Below are 15395 nucleotides of genomic sequence, written 5' to 3'. Positions count from 1 at the left end.
ATTTTGTTCAGAATATTAACATCATTATTGTGAGAAAGTTAACAACTCTTGTTGCATAATTAGAAAGCCAGAAACATTTTGAGAGTTAAGGGAATGTGTCTATCTTTTGCATGTTGTTAGTCTATATTATTTGGTGCATTATTTAATTAAATAAAATTTAAGTTCAGTACTATGATTAATATTTAAGATTAGGGTTAACTCTTTTTAGCAATTAAGTGGAAGAAAAAAGATGATTGGTTAAGTATTTTATTTCATATTTTTAATGTATATTCTTTAAGTGTAATTATAAAAGTAACTAAAATGTAAAGAAAGGAATATTTCTAAATTAAGTAAAATAAATATGATAAAAATGTTTTACAAGGCACACACATGAGCAGCTTATAGTAGCTCATAGATTATGTAACTTGATGGTGTAACATGAGCTGCACATGCCCTGAGTGATTTACAGCTTCTAATAGTGAGTGCATCTAATGGTTAGAAAACAGTTCAAAGGCATTAAAAAAATTAAATTTAATTATAAATAGATGTATGCTATTATGAGCTTAGAGCTCCTTACGATAAACCAACAGTTTCATGTTACGATTCAAAATCATTACAGAAAGGAAAACTTTTTGTGGTTACGATATCAATCAAATTGACTGATTTCATTTTAAGATAGGATTTAGAAAATAACAAAATATAAAGTTTTACTGGAAAAAAAAACGTTTCAAATGCATTTAAAATGTTTTAGGGATTACACAAAGGAAATTTTTGGTATGCAGAAAATTATGTTTAATTTTAGTATGAAAATTACTTTTCACATAGATTATTCAAAACAAATATTAAGTATTTCGTGTAGAAATGTTTTGTATGTGAAAGACTTGTAATGTGAACTGAAAGAATGCCAAATTTTGTGAAAATATACACTATACTATAAAAAGACTATACAAGTACGAAGAGATTACATTGTCAATCAGAGAGACCAAGACCACATAGAGAGAATTAGTTAAGGATTGTACCATCACTTGGGTATACAAATTACAACATATGTATAAAATATGAATATGTCTAACTTTATAAAATTTACCTAGAATTCTGGTGAGGTTTTTGGTATTGTCATCCTCAGTTATACTCCATGTCTTGTAGTGTTCCTCAAAGCTTCTCTTTTTATGTTTTTAGTATTGTTATTGCCTTTTTTGTTTTGTATTAAGACTGCATTTTTTCTTCTATGACTAACTGAAATCTTGTGCCATAGGATATATCCACATTTATTCCACAAGATTTGAGCAAACATTTTGTGATTAGGCCTAAACTAATTTGCCTGTTATAACTGTGCTGTAACAAAGTATTGGTGAAAAGTCCTGCTACAGTTTTTATGCATACATGGCAATGTTCTTGACAACCAAGCAACATTCATGTGAGTTGTTGAACAGCTTTTCAAGGCAACAGTTTAGGTAATACCTACCACATGATGTGCTCTTGGTTTAATTTGTGCTCCATCAGCTTAAAAGACTGTAGATTATTAATTGTAAATTTTTTTTCAGAATTATACTATTAATATTGAAATAGTTTCAATGATAAAAGCTAAAAGAAATCTGAAGAGAAGCAAAAAACAGAATGCTAACTTGCTAATTAATAGTGAGCAGTAATTAACACCTGATCTAGGGAAAGTGAAGTAATACGAGTCACTAAATTGTTTTAATGGATATATTTTCTAATGTATACACACAATGTGAACATGTAGTGGCTTATTTGGTATTATTTTTTAGCATCTCAAGGACAAAAAGAGTGTCTACGACTTCTTCTTGAACATAACAATGCCCATGAGGTTGTTGATGCTGTAGACAGATATGCAAGGTTTGTAGCTAATTTAACGTTTTAGGTGTTATAAGTGAGGGCCCATTGGATGGGTGTGAAAATATCATGAAAAAATATTTTACTCAAACACAGATCAATAATGAACCTTTGTTAGTAACATAGTGACTTGTGTTAACAGTTAAAGACTAGTGATGTTATTTGCTTTAACATTTTATTTTATATCAGTAATAGCACTGGTAGCCTTGTGTGACAAAATAACTTATCTGGTAATTGAAAAATAAAACATGATTTTACCAGTGGCTGTCTGAAACTCCCATAAGGGTAATTTGAAGGATTCTAATTTTAAATTTACAACACTTGGGAATGAAATCAAAATCTTGGACTTTTATTTTTATTTTTAGCTTATGTTGACACTCTTTTATTCCTGAAAATATTTTTTTGTTATATCTCTTTAAAAGCTACAAAAGTTTTCTTCTACGATGGGATATTTTGTAGGCTTAGTTATGTTTAGCAGGTATAGCGTATGATGGAAAATTATCCATTTACTCTTATCCTTACTTTTTGAATGTTATTATTATGTTAGTCATATTCAGACAACACAAAGAAATAAAGGAATGTGTAATTTATTGAAAACAGAATATGTTTATTAGAAACAAATATCTTTGTCATGCAATACTACTGGTGTAAATAGTTACAGAAAGCCTGACCACTGTAACAGTGAATGTGTAGCTGTGAATGGTAAGTGCTTTATTTAGTAAAATGATATGAGAAGAAATTTTTTAATGAAACCAAACAAGTTGACTCTTGATTAGTTGTGAATAAAATAAAACATTCTAATGAATAGTAAAATTAGCTTACATTCTAAGACAAAAGGAAGTATTTTTAAAGTTTTTTAAGCAACAAAAGATTTTAAATCTGTACTAAATTGTTTTATTAAAAGCTTCCTAAACTTTGTAAAGATACATGTATGATGTAGAACATTATAGTGTGGATACTTTTTGGTAGGTACAAAGTTGGTGAAAAAGACCAAACTTCTGTAAAAGAGTTGAAATTGAATTAAATTTTGAATGCAATGCTGTAAAAGGTCGTGACATGTATACTGAGAGACGAGTATGTTATATGAAAATTACTAAAAATTTGCAAACCAAAAGTCACATGACAGCAATGCTAAAATGACATGTATCAGAATACATTGTTTGACATTTTGTAAGTAGAATAATATCGTCGAGAGTTGATCACTTGAGAGAAATATATAAATTTTACAATCTAAAATATCCATGCACTCAAATAATAAAGATATGCTCGGGTGAGGAATTTATAATTTTCAAGATTGGGATATCATTTGTACTTATCAATATTAGAAAATAAAAGGAATATGTTTCAACATGATGTAACAAAACCATCCAGAAAATACACCTGAAACAAGTTGTACTCAAATTGTGGTATCTTGTAACAGGTGAGAATATGCCATTCAGTGTACTGACAAAAGTTGTCCAAATGCCTTAGGCAGCAATATGGAAAATAAACAAGTGTTTTCCTCAAAATAACTCTTTAATTTTTGTATATCTGAATCACTTGCTGAATAAAATGGTTATTCTTATTATTCAATGTGAATTCATATGGGTAAAGTTGTTTTTGGATTTCTGTACAACAACCAGCCTGCTGAAATGAGTTTTGAGAAACCATCAATCCTTATATATTAGATTGGTTATGGAAAGCAGAAAGGGAGAATGATGTGCTTTGGACACATTAGCCTCAAAAAATAGGGCCTTTTGCAGTAGAGACTATACTGTAAAAGTAATGTCAAAAAGCAGAGAAATCTGATAGAGCATGATAGGATGTGATGATATGTGAATTGTTATAATGGGTTGAGGCTCCAAGATTATTTTGATATATTTTGTCTGTGGGTGTAAATGCATGGATATTTTATATAACTATCATAAAAGATTATAAAAAATACAAAGTGCACAGTTCACTGAATGCACTAGTACTTTTCTCTTATTTTATTATCTATTACAAATATATATAAACATATTTGCTCTGTAAAACCTCTATGAAAAGCAAGCTATTAGTTTACATTTGTTTGGTTGTAATAAGTTGAACTACCTTAAAGATGGAGAATCTTAGTTTTATGCAATCTATTATTTTCTCTGATGAACTTTCAACTAAAGAACCAGAATTTAAGCATTAAGAATTATTGAAGAGAGAATATGTACTATGATAATAAAAGTGTTTTTTGTTTATGAAAAGTAACATAGAATGGTTAACTTATTTTAACATAAACTCTTCAGAACCCAAAATACGAGTATATTTAGTTGTAAATAATAGTTATTTACCCCAAATTTAAACTGGAAATCTGTTTTGTAGAACTCCACTGATGCAGGCTGCTCTTCATGGTCATACAGAGTGTATAATGTTGCTCCTTAGACACGGAGCATCAGTCTCTGCTGTAGACACAAACATACGAACTGCATTATTTCGAGGGGTGAGTCTTACTTTTTTAAGTGAAAAATAGGGTAATTCCTTTTTTCTCATAAAAGTAGCTTAACTTTCTCTTGCCATTATGTGGTACAGATATATTGTTTTTTGAACATATTATGGTAACAAATTGTCATAGTATTTTTAATGTTTTTTTGTAATTTTCTATATGATGTAGTTCAGATATTATCATAGTAAGAGCAGTTTATAATATTAAGTGTACCATGCTTGATTTTATCAAAGGTATGTTTCTTACCTTGATTAATATGAAAAGAATAGGGATTTAACAAAATTGATATGTGGTAGATTAGAAACTTCATGACAGTAACAGGTAAAATGTAGTAATTCCATTTTGAGTGGAATATATATATCACCTTTGTTTGCTTAGCATTACATGAATATTTTATGTATCCTCTTACATGCAGGGTAATTTAGTGATATTTATGAAATAAGCATTTGGTGTAAATATAGGAAAACATTCATTTCAATATATATTTTCATCAATAATCTTTAAGAGATGTTACACACAGTGCTTCTAAAAATCCCCTACATTGTAAAGGGTGCTATGATGTACTTTGACACTTCAATGTTATGAAAGAGAAGTTATAATAAGTAGTTCAGAAGATGTCTCACCTTTGAATCAAGGTTGTTCAGTATTTATAAAATGTTTCATCTTTGAGTCAAGGTTGTTTGATATTTATGAAAATATCTCTTCTTTGAATCAAGATTGTTTGATAGTTATAAAAATGTTTTGTCTCTGAGTTGAAATTGTTTGGTATTTATAAAAATGTCATCTTTGAGTTAAGGTTGTTTGGTGATTATGAAGAGCCTCCAACTGAGCTGTCATTTAATACATAAAAAACTATTTTATATTTAGGCAGTTACTGGACATGAAGAATGTGTAAATGCATTAATTCAGCATGGTGCTTTTGGTGGACACAGAGATATCCTTGGGAAAACACCTTTTCACCTTTCAGCTGCATGTGGTAATGTTGGAGTTCTTAGAGCTCTTTTGCAATCTCACCCAACTAATGGGCTGTTGGACAAAATGAGTTTCACCCCTCTTCACTGGGCATGTTACGGGGGTAAGTTACAGACATTTCTTTTGTCCTTACTTCACTGAACAAGGTAAATTTATCAATATTTACAATAACAGGTGGCAGCTCTCTTTGTTGAAAGTGTTTTTGTTACTTTCTACAGTGATGTATACTGTTATAGGAATATATATACTTTATTTGTTGTATACTGAATGAAGAGTTGTGTGTCTACAGACATCAATAGAGTTTCAAGAAAATTTGTTTTGTGTTCTTACTCATACTTCCCCTCCATGCATTATTTGTCTATACTTAATTGACTTTCATATCTTTAAAAAAGAGATAATAAATAGTTTTTACTTCTAAATGGGTTTTAATCATTGTTAAGAAGCAGGTTGGACCATGATTGTTGGGACAGCCTTCACTACCATATTAGGTTTAATCATTGTTATGAAGCAGGTAAAGTATCATTGTTGGGACAGCCTTCACTACTAGATTGGGTTTAGTCATTGTTACAAAGCAGGTAAAGTATGATTGTTGGGAGAGTTTTTATTGCCAGATTAGGTTTAATCATTTTTAAGAAGCAGGTAAAGTATGATTGTTGGGACAGCTTTCATTACTAGATTGGTTTAATCATTGTTAAGAAGCATTGTTAAAAGGCTGCCACATTCTTTTGAACCAAGATCTCAAGGAGGTAGGTTGTGTCTGTAGTCTGCTCCAAGTTTCATTTTGTTTTTAGACCTAAATACAACAATTAAGCTTCATATATTATAATGGAATTCCATGGTACCAATATAGTAATTTGAGTTTTTTTTCATTTGACTGTATATGTAAAGCCTAAAAATATATTTTCGTATTCCTTTGTGTGCAAAATTTTAAAAGGTTTAGCAGCCTATGGTCGGCAGCAACCAAGTTCAAAGGTCATAGCTAGAAAATGTAATTGTGTGCTGCTACTTCTTTATTTATTATTCTGTATTTTTATAAAAAATGTTTAATAACTTGTCTAAATAGTAATAATCTATAAACATACATAATGTATAATAATTGAAATGTGACTATATATTACAAAATACTAGTCTACTAAAATGCAGTCAAGATATGGTTACTTTACAAAGACTAAATGCAGTTTTATGTTATTGGATATGGTAGCTTGAGTACACATGCACTGCAGCAGTGTATGTTATGTAATGTTTGCCAAGCTACATTTGGAAAGTCAACATTATAAAAAATATTTATTTATATAATGTTATAAGACTTAAGTGACTAAATATTTGTATATTTGTGTTATAATCTCTAGTCACTCTAGCCCAAAAAAAAGCTTCTTTTTTTTTTAATGCTACTCGGTTGGAAAGTTGATGGATCCCACAAAATTATGGTAGCGAAAATAGAAGACAAAATATAAAGTCTTGCTGAAAACAAATCTTTGAAATGTGTCTAGGATGTTTCAGAGATTACACAAATATTTGAGATTTATGGGACAAAGAATATATTTTTTAATCATAACATGGAATCATTTCCCACTTGGACTAGTAACAAAACAGACTTCATATTTTTACAAACAAATTTTTAATAAAAATTCTTCATTATAAAATCTGATTTTTGTGTACAGAAAACTTGTACTCTGTACTAAAAGTCAACCACATATTGTGAAGATACATGTATCACATCAAAAATTATAATTAAGTAATGTGCAAATGTATATGAACTCGTATATCATACTAAGCCCCTTGCGAAAGGGTTAATATTCACCTTTTGTTTGCATTTTACAACTAATGTTTTGGAGCATGTCTGCAAGTCTGTAGCTTAGCTCATAAGAAAATTGAAGTGTGCATTTATTTTAAAGTGACATTTTAACTTGTGAAAAAGCTAGTTGAAACATTTGTTCACTGTTTTGCAACACAATCACAAGCATGTCATTAACCCATGTGAAAATGTGTAGTTGAAAACCATTTGTTTACTTTGGGTACTTCACAACTGCTCAGTTTTTAAATGAAATGTTTAGCTCTATATTGTACAACGTTGATCATAGAGTATCTTAATATATATTAATACGTTGTTAATTTTACAGACTTGTAGTAACAGCTTAAATGTTTGCTTTTGAAATCATGAAAAGGCAAGTGCATTTAAGATGTGTCTAGTGGACACTTTTTAGCATGAGAACTAAGCTTTTCCACTAATTGTAGTGTGATCAATATTAGGTTTAACAGTGGAAGTTTTTAATAATCCATGAGTAAAGTCTTTTAAATATTGTAGTCTGAATTGTATTAATAGGTTTTTCTTGTTCATTACTGAGCATGGAACAGTAGTTTTAAGTTTCTTTAGAGTTGGTTCTCCATCTTCTTGTGATACATACTTGTGTTTTGTGTTTGTTTCTCCTGATTATATAATTTTTTGGTAGGCCATGAAAGTTGCGTAGAACTTCTTCTTGAGCACTGCAAGAGTTCTAGGTTTGTCGGGAATACATTTTCTCCGCTTCACTGTGCAGTGTAAGTTTTCTTATGATGATTATTGAATTGTACATGTGGATGATATAATGTTTTTTTTTCTTTCTCCTAGTTTTAACTTAAAATGTTGTCAATAACTTTGTGTTATAAATGTTAAGAATAATTGTTACTACTTTCAGTAAAAATTTTTTTGTAATATATATATTAACATGTTTGAATAATAATCATTTTTAGATGGGGGAGGAAAACAAAAGGTATGTTGTGACTAGTCATTGTTAAATATATGGTGATTTTAAAGCTGTTTGCTTATATACCAAACTACAAACCTGATACATCTTGTTATTTGTGTTGTTGCTCAGAGTAACAAAGGAATACAGTTTATGTATTACCCACTCTGTTACTTGTGTAACTGCTTTTCACATATTTAATTTATTGTAGTAAATAATTGTAACATAGAAGAGTATATAGTTAAAATGTTTGTTCATAAATTGGATTTTTCTGTGCTTTATCTGTAGCTATCTTCAAAAAACCTTCCATGTGTTCTGTGTTACGTGTAACTGTGCTCTTTTCAAACAACAAGCTTCACCAAAAAAAAATCTTGCATATGTAATGTATTTTTAGTATTTCTTCTACTTTGTGTCATCAGAATGCATCCTGAAATATTTGTTTATAAGACTCCTAACCAGTCTGGGATATTGCAATTTTGTTATAGGAGTAATGCATGCTTGTGGGAAGAATGTTTTTCAAAGCAAGTCTGCAGACTTATACCATGAGAAACTGGGTTTCAATATCCATGGTGGGCAGAGTACATATATAGCCCATTGTGTAGCTTTATGCTCTACACCAAACAACTAAAATTAACTTGACAGATAAAACATGTTTTATTTTAGAAGTGAGTTGTACCAAGTTTTGGTCTAACTTCTACAGAGTAAAAGTATCGTTAGACTTTATGCAGTGATCAAGGTAACAGCCACTCAAAGTAAATAAATATCTTATGCAAAAAGAGTACAACTATTATGACACAAGCTATTCTTTAAATAAGTACTAATTCTGTAGTATTTTTGGAATATCTTGGATCAGGTCTTGGTGACCAAATGTTATTACAGAAGTTATTTTGACAGCTGTGAAAGCAAAGATCAGACTAATGAAATCATGTCATTTTTAGAGTATGTTTTATGAAATGTATATTTTTATATTTGGAAACTGAATAAGAGCTATCGGTGTTTTATTGTCACTTTCAACAAACCCATTTTGTATGGCTTACTTGGGCATGTATTTCAAAGCATGATACTCAAAGCTGTAACTCAAAATCGTATTGTTTCCCTGTTAAAATATTTTATTTTTGATGGTGGAAGTGAACAAAATTTTAGTTATTTTTTTATTATTATTAAATTTACATTCATTATGGCATGTGGACTAACTGCTTCATTTGTGTGTTTTCCTTCCACTATGCATGCCTATTGTGACTCCAGTAGCAACCCGTAAGTAATAATTGTGTCTGTGTTTTAATAACCTTTGTTTTGTTTTATTTTATTTTTATTCTTATTTCTATATCCTATATCTGAAGAACTATCTTGTATCTATGAAGATGTGTGTACGTATACATTTTTTTATTGCATGTTTCAAATAAAATTTAAAGATAAAGGTAAACTGGGATCTTAGGGAAAAAATTAATCAGTAATTTTTGTTTTTAATAGCTTATACATTATTTGAACATTTAAATAACAGTACATTGTTTCTTTTATGTTTTTAATGTTTGTTTTTCTTTTGATTGTGGTTAAATAAAATACTAATGAAAAGTTAGGTTAACATGTGTGGATAACACAAGTGTACACATTCAGGCATTGACCAACCTTGTGTAAAAATTAGCTGTTTTCACCAAGTTGCAGACAGTTAAATAATTGTTAAAACATTGTATTAACCATAGTTTTACTAGTCATGTGTAAGTTTACAGAATCAAGTAGACATATCTTTCAAAAGTGTGTGGCAAGATTTGTTACCATGGGACCTAATTAAACTGTAAATAGTTTTAAAAAAGTTTCTGCTAGGAAAAACAACTTAATTCAAGATGCATAAAGTTTTTCTTGTCGACTAAATTGTAAAGCACTCAAGTTACAAAATCTGAAGGGGAGAACTCAGGTTGCATATGTGACATACAAAAATATAAATTTTAATTTTCTTAAGTTCTTCCTTTTACATTAAAAGAAACTGAAATAATGTTAAAATTTGATACTAAAAGTTGTTTGATTAAATGTTAAAGGTAACCCTGAAAATTGTTGTTACATGCACATATGGAACAAGTTAGAATGGAGTCATTCCATGTCAAGTCTTCCAGATTTTGGAAAATTTTCCAGGTGACCCCCTCAGAATGCCTTGAAAAAATTCACATGTGCTCATCTACCCATATAATGACAAATTGCCAAAGATTAGATCAATATCTCTAATAGTTTCTGATTTATAGCCCTGTAAAATTTAATTAATTTTTTGTTATTTTTGGCAAATTAATTTTCAGGCAACTTTGGCTGCTTAAAGCTGCAAAAGTAATGGTGGTAGATGGTTGAAATTTGCTACACTGACTGAATTAATCTCGCAGAATTCAAAAATGGTCTCAAACCAAGTTTATCTCTCTTAGGATTTTCATAATGAGGCTGTAAAACCACCTGAAAACCCAAAATCGTAAAAAAACATTGGTTTATTTAATAAGCCATAGCTTTAAGACTTAATATGATACAAAGCTGAATTTTTTCAAATTTCCTATAACATATCAGTTGATAAATAAGCAATTGTTGTAATTGAAAGTCTATTAGATCTTCTGTAAAAATATTTAGTTGCATGCAACTTTTTATTATTTAGCTAAAAATAGCCCTACTTCAGGCTACAGTGTCACCAGTTATTCAGCCTTTTCAGATTTTTACCATATATTCTTACATCTCTGAATATGATCTGCAAAAAAATCAGGATGGTGTTCAACCTACTTTTTGAGTTATGATTTTTTAAAGTATCCTCTGACCATATGTTGTTTACTTGAAAAAAAACTTTAATTCAGGTGTGTTACTGTGTGCAAATGTATCCGTAAAATTTTGAAATAATTTATGAATCCAATTGAAATATTTTAATCAGCCTTTACCATATATTCTTACATCTCTGAACATGATCTTAAAAAATCAAAGTTGTGAAAAATAATAAATTATCAAATTTTAAGTGTCTCTGATATGTTCCATTGGGCAAAGGACCACATTCAGGGTATTCAGTTCTTTCTTGTCAATCAGGAATCAATCCTGCAGAATTGTGTAAAGTTTAATCTACTTGAGCGCTATGGAAAATACAAAACTGTGACAGGTGTTAGGTCACATCACAGCTTTATTCTACCAACAAATTGTATATGAGAAGGCTATCAGATGATGATGTGTACACAGTTGTAACTGTTGGTAGTAGCAGTGAAAGTGATGCTACAGCAGCTGAAATAGGGTCTAATGACAGCAATGACAATTATCAGCCAGGGAAATGTATGGCAAGCATATACGATTATGAATGGTATGTGGGAAACATAAAAGATAGATCAGATAAACATTTCGATGTGTTGGTGTCATTCATGAAGAAATCAAGAAACGAACTGTTCTCATGGCCTGCAAGGTCATGTAAAGATGGAAGCTGGATTCCTTTCCAACATATTCTTTAAGTGCACCTACTGTGCAAGGCGGTAGTGCTTGCCACTATGTTCCAAGTCAAAGTAATCTCAACATAATCAAACACGAATTTTAGAAATTTATTCAAGCTGTCTGAACAAAGCATTGTTTATTTGATGTTGTTGAGGCTAATTTATTGCCAAAGCAGTTTTTGAAACATTTCATTGTCACAATTATTGCAGTTTGGTGTGACTATAATCTTTCTCAGTTATCCCCTGTTGTAGCACTGTGCTTTTTATGTCTGATTTACCTTTGTATTTATTATATTATGAATTTTAAACTCAGCCATATCTGCATAACTGTAATGCATACACAGTATATTTGCATTACCATGTGATCTAACTAGTTATGCCAATAAACTTGTTCAGAAATGAATTAATTCTTTCTTGTTTCTTACAACTTTATTATTTAACATTGTGAAAGGCTGGTTAGAAGATTTTAGTGGCATTCATAAAATTCTCATAGGTATTTTTCAAAATTTTGTGGATATATTTGCACACAGTAACACATCTGAATTTTTTTTAAATAGAAAATGTATGGTCAGAGGATACTTTAAAAAATTATAACTCAAAAAGTAGTTTGAACACCATCCTGATTTTTTTGTAGATCATATTCAGAGATGTAAGAATATATGGTAAAAATCTGAAAAGGCTGAATAACTGGTGACATGGTCAAACTGTGGCCTGAAGTAGGGCTATTTTTAGCTAAATCATAAAAAGTTGCATGCAATTAAATATTTTTACAGAAGATCTAATAGATTTTTAATTACAACAATTGTTGATTTATCAACTGATATGTTATAGGACATTAGAAAAAAAAATCAGCTTTGTATAATATTAAGTCTTAGAGCTATGGCTTATTACATAAACCAATGTTTTTTTTTACGATTTTGGGGTTTTAGGTGATTTTACTGCCTCACTATGAAAATCCTAAGAGAGACAAACTTGGTTTGAGACCATTTTTGAATTCTGTGAGATTAATTTATAGGACTGTAAATCAGAAACTATTAGAGATATTGATCTAATCTTTGGCAATTTGTCATTATATGGGTAGATGAGCACATGTGAATTTTTCAAGGCATTCTGTGGGGGTCACCTGCAGCCGCCTGGATGATTTGACATGGAATGACCTGGTGTCAATTTTTCAGCAATATGTGATTTGTATATATGTGTGTATGTACATAATCTTTAGTCCCATACATGTTTTTTTTTTCTCTCCCTTGCTCCTTGTTAAGCATTCAGGCTAACTTTTCTTCATTATTATTCCTTTATATATTTATTTTATAAATAATAACAGTTGTTTCAAGGATCCAAGGGTTTTATGATCATAATACAATATTAGGTGAAATAAAAATACAGGAAGATTTTACATGGTATGCAAAAACACAGTCAGATGTATTACAATAAAACTATACTTTGTAACTTAGTTGTCAAAGTCCTTTTTAAGTGCTGTTTTTAGTGTAAAATGTGTTTCAACTTTCACATTTACGCAGTATGTTTTTAACAGTAAAACTTTATTCAAAAACTAGTAAAGTTTGGATTAGTTTTTTATAAACTTAGTTTTGATTATATGCTTGCTTGTTGACTTAATTTGAAAATTTTCCCAGCTTTCAAGGGAGTGAAACTTGTACAGAACTTTTGTTGAGACATTTTGGAAAAGAAATTGTGCACCTTCGTGACAAGAAAGGCAGGTGTGTTTATCTTAATGCTTTTGTACTTCTCTACCTCAACCAATGTGTGCTGTATTGTACATAAAGGCTAGATTGGAAAGTGTGTGAATAATACATCAGTTCTTATTTTACTTGTTATAGAATTAGTTACTCAGTTATTTTTTGATGTGTATGTATGAAATATTATCTGTTTTCTTGTGTACAAGGGTGGCAGTTCTAGGTAAGTAAAGTTGAAATGTAGGATTAATTAAAATATGGGTAAATGGTAATATTTTTCATGCTAAGATTTTAAGTTTATGATGGTAAAAATGTTCAAGATGTGTTCTTGAAGTAATTTTAATATCTCCATGAAAACATGTAAATGTATTTATTGTCCTACAAAGATTTAGTTGTAAATATATTTCATGTCTTACAAATTATTAGTTGTAAAGGTAATCCTTGTCCTACAAAGATGTAATGTATAAAGGTTTTTCTTGTCCTACAAAGTATTATTTGTAAATGTTTTCCTTGTTCTACAAAGTATTAGTTGTAAAGGTATTCCATGTCCTACAAAGTATTAGTTCTAAAGGTATTCCTTGTCCTTCAAAGGTTCAGTTCTCTTCATGTATTTAACTGATATATTTCTAAAGTCCAGCAAACTTTTTCTAAATCACCTTTTGTTAACTGAGCTTCCCCCAAGGGAGCTAAGCTATGGCACTTAATCAGAGAGAACTCTGTACTACTGAGTGTAAATGAAGAAAAAGTTATTAGTAGTAGTGTTATAGTAAGATAGCTATCAACAAAGGAATTTGACACAAGGTTTACTGGATGATATGAGTGCAGAGTAAGTCTGTTTTATTCATATATTTTATTAAAGTTTTTTGGAAATCAGTTTGATTCTGTAGTGTAATCTGCAAGATGAAATTACAATAATAATTTTGACCTTTCCTTGTAATCGGTTAATAATCTATAAAGCCTTTTATCTCTTGTCTACAGAACTCCACTTCATGTTGCAGCATTTCATGATAGTCTGCTCTGCTTACAGCTTTTGCTTCAAGAGGGAGCCAAAGTTGATGCCTTTGATGTGTATAATCAAACTTCGTTAATGCTAGCAGCAATCAGCGGTCACTGCAAATCAATTGGTAATATCATATTTTCTCCTTTCAGTTTGTTTGCTCCAAATATGGATTGTTTTCTGTATCAGCTACTGACTTTTCGTTTCCATTTAAGAATTGTTTTCATGTTGTCCTTTGTGTTGAGTTTTACTTCATCACATTTTGAAAACTATCTACTAATAGTTGTATACCAAGTATTCCATCAGTTAATGCATCATGCATACATATATATATTATGCGACTGTGAAGCTGGAATCCTATATTTTTAAGTATTGTTACAGTTCAGTATTGATTTTCTTAGACATTTGATTTATTTGTAACAAAGTAATAACAAGCTTTAAGATACATGTGTATTGAAACATTTTTAGGAAGATAAACTGAATTACTTAGTTCATCTTTGGTATGTGGTAGTAGAAACAGCCTAAAGTATCTAAATATGTATTAAACAAGAGAAGAAAGAATTATATGTGTATAATACATTTGTTATATGATTTTGAAGTAAGTATTCCATTAAAGTAACAGTTTGAAAAAATAATGTCAAGAAGCTATAGGAGTTGCATCTGAGAGAGAGAGAGAGAGAGAAATAATAGAATCAGGTGTCAGTGAAAACTTCTAAATGGGGCCAAACTTTATAGCTATCAAAATATAGTTGAGTGGTTAAAGTACCATTAAATTAAGCTTGATTAACAAAAACTTGCCACACACACACTGAGCAAACATCGAAATCCATTCATAGTCATTTCAAATGCACATAAAAAAATAATAAAAAGAGTTTTATAGATGTGGCTTCTTTGAAAAGTAATATTCTTAACAATTAAAGTTGCTTAAGCTACCCTGACCAAACTGGAAAAGTAGAAGTTTTCTAATCTCATTCTCTGTGTCTAAAAGATATATAGTTTCTTTAACATGATGAGCTGTAGTGTGATCAGGTGGTCACCAAGCTGAACATTGTGTATTCAGGAGTTCATGGGTCTCGTCAAGATAGTATATATAAAATAATAATAACAATTCAAAGTTTGGAGCCATGGGTTCATTATAAGAGTGACAAACAAATCTCATTATTTGATCACAGTACAGTTGCTAAAGACTGATAAATGAATGATGTTGACTAGCTGCGTTCTCTATAGTGTATCGGTTGAAAATTAGGAATATTTAGTGCATATAGACCTTGTATGACTTTGTACAAATATTCA

At 30.1% G+C, this 15395-nt stretch overlaps 1 protein-coding gene across 4 annotated transcripts in view; it reads left to right on the top strand.

The window, feature by feature from the left end:
• LOC143252503 (uncharacterized) overlaps nucleotides 1-15395 on the top strand; it is an 80162-nt gene that overhangs the window by 29889 nt on the left and 34878 nt on the right. For 3 of the 4 annotated variants that reach the window (XM_076504748.1, XM_076504746.1, XM_076504747.1), the window contains 6 exons: nucleotides 1749-1836; nucleotides 4165-4282; nucleotides 5153-5360; nucleotides 7708-7795; nucleotides 13046-13129; nucleotides 14084-14229. In XM_076504748.1, coding sequence (XP_076360863.1) covers nucleotides 1749-1836; nucleotides 4165-4282; nucleotides 5153-5360; nucleotides 7708-7795; nucleotides 13046-13129; nucleotides 14084-14229 — 732 coding nt within the window. Of the gene's footprint in view, nucleotides 1-1748; nucleotides 1837-4164; nucleotides 4283-5152; nucleotides 5361-7707; nucleotides 7796-7987; nucleotides 8008-13045; nucleotides 13130-14083; nucleotides 14230-15395 lie in introns of all 4 variants that reach the window. The other variant, XR_013029016.1, reaches the window with a different exon arrangement.

Source organism: Tachypleus tridentatus, chromosome 6 (assembly GCF_004210375.1).
Source record: "Tachypleus tridentatus isolate NWPU-2018 chromosome 6, ASM421037v1, whole genome shotgun sequence".
Classification (NCBI taxonomy): Eukaryota; Metazoa; Arthropoda; class Merostomata; order Xiphosura; family Limulidae; genus Tachypleus; species Tachypleus tridentatus.
The sequence above is the reverse complement of the archived record's forward strand: the minus strand, read 5'-3'. Positions and strand labels throughout refer to the sequence as shown.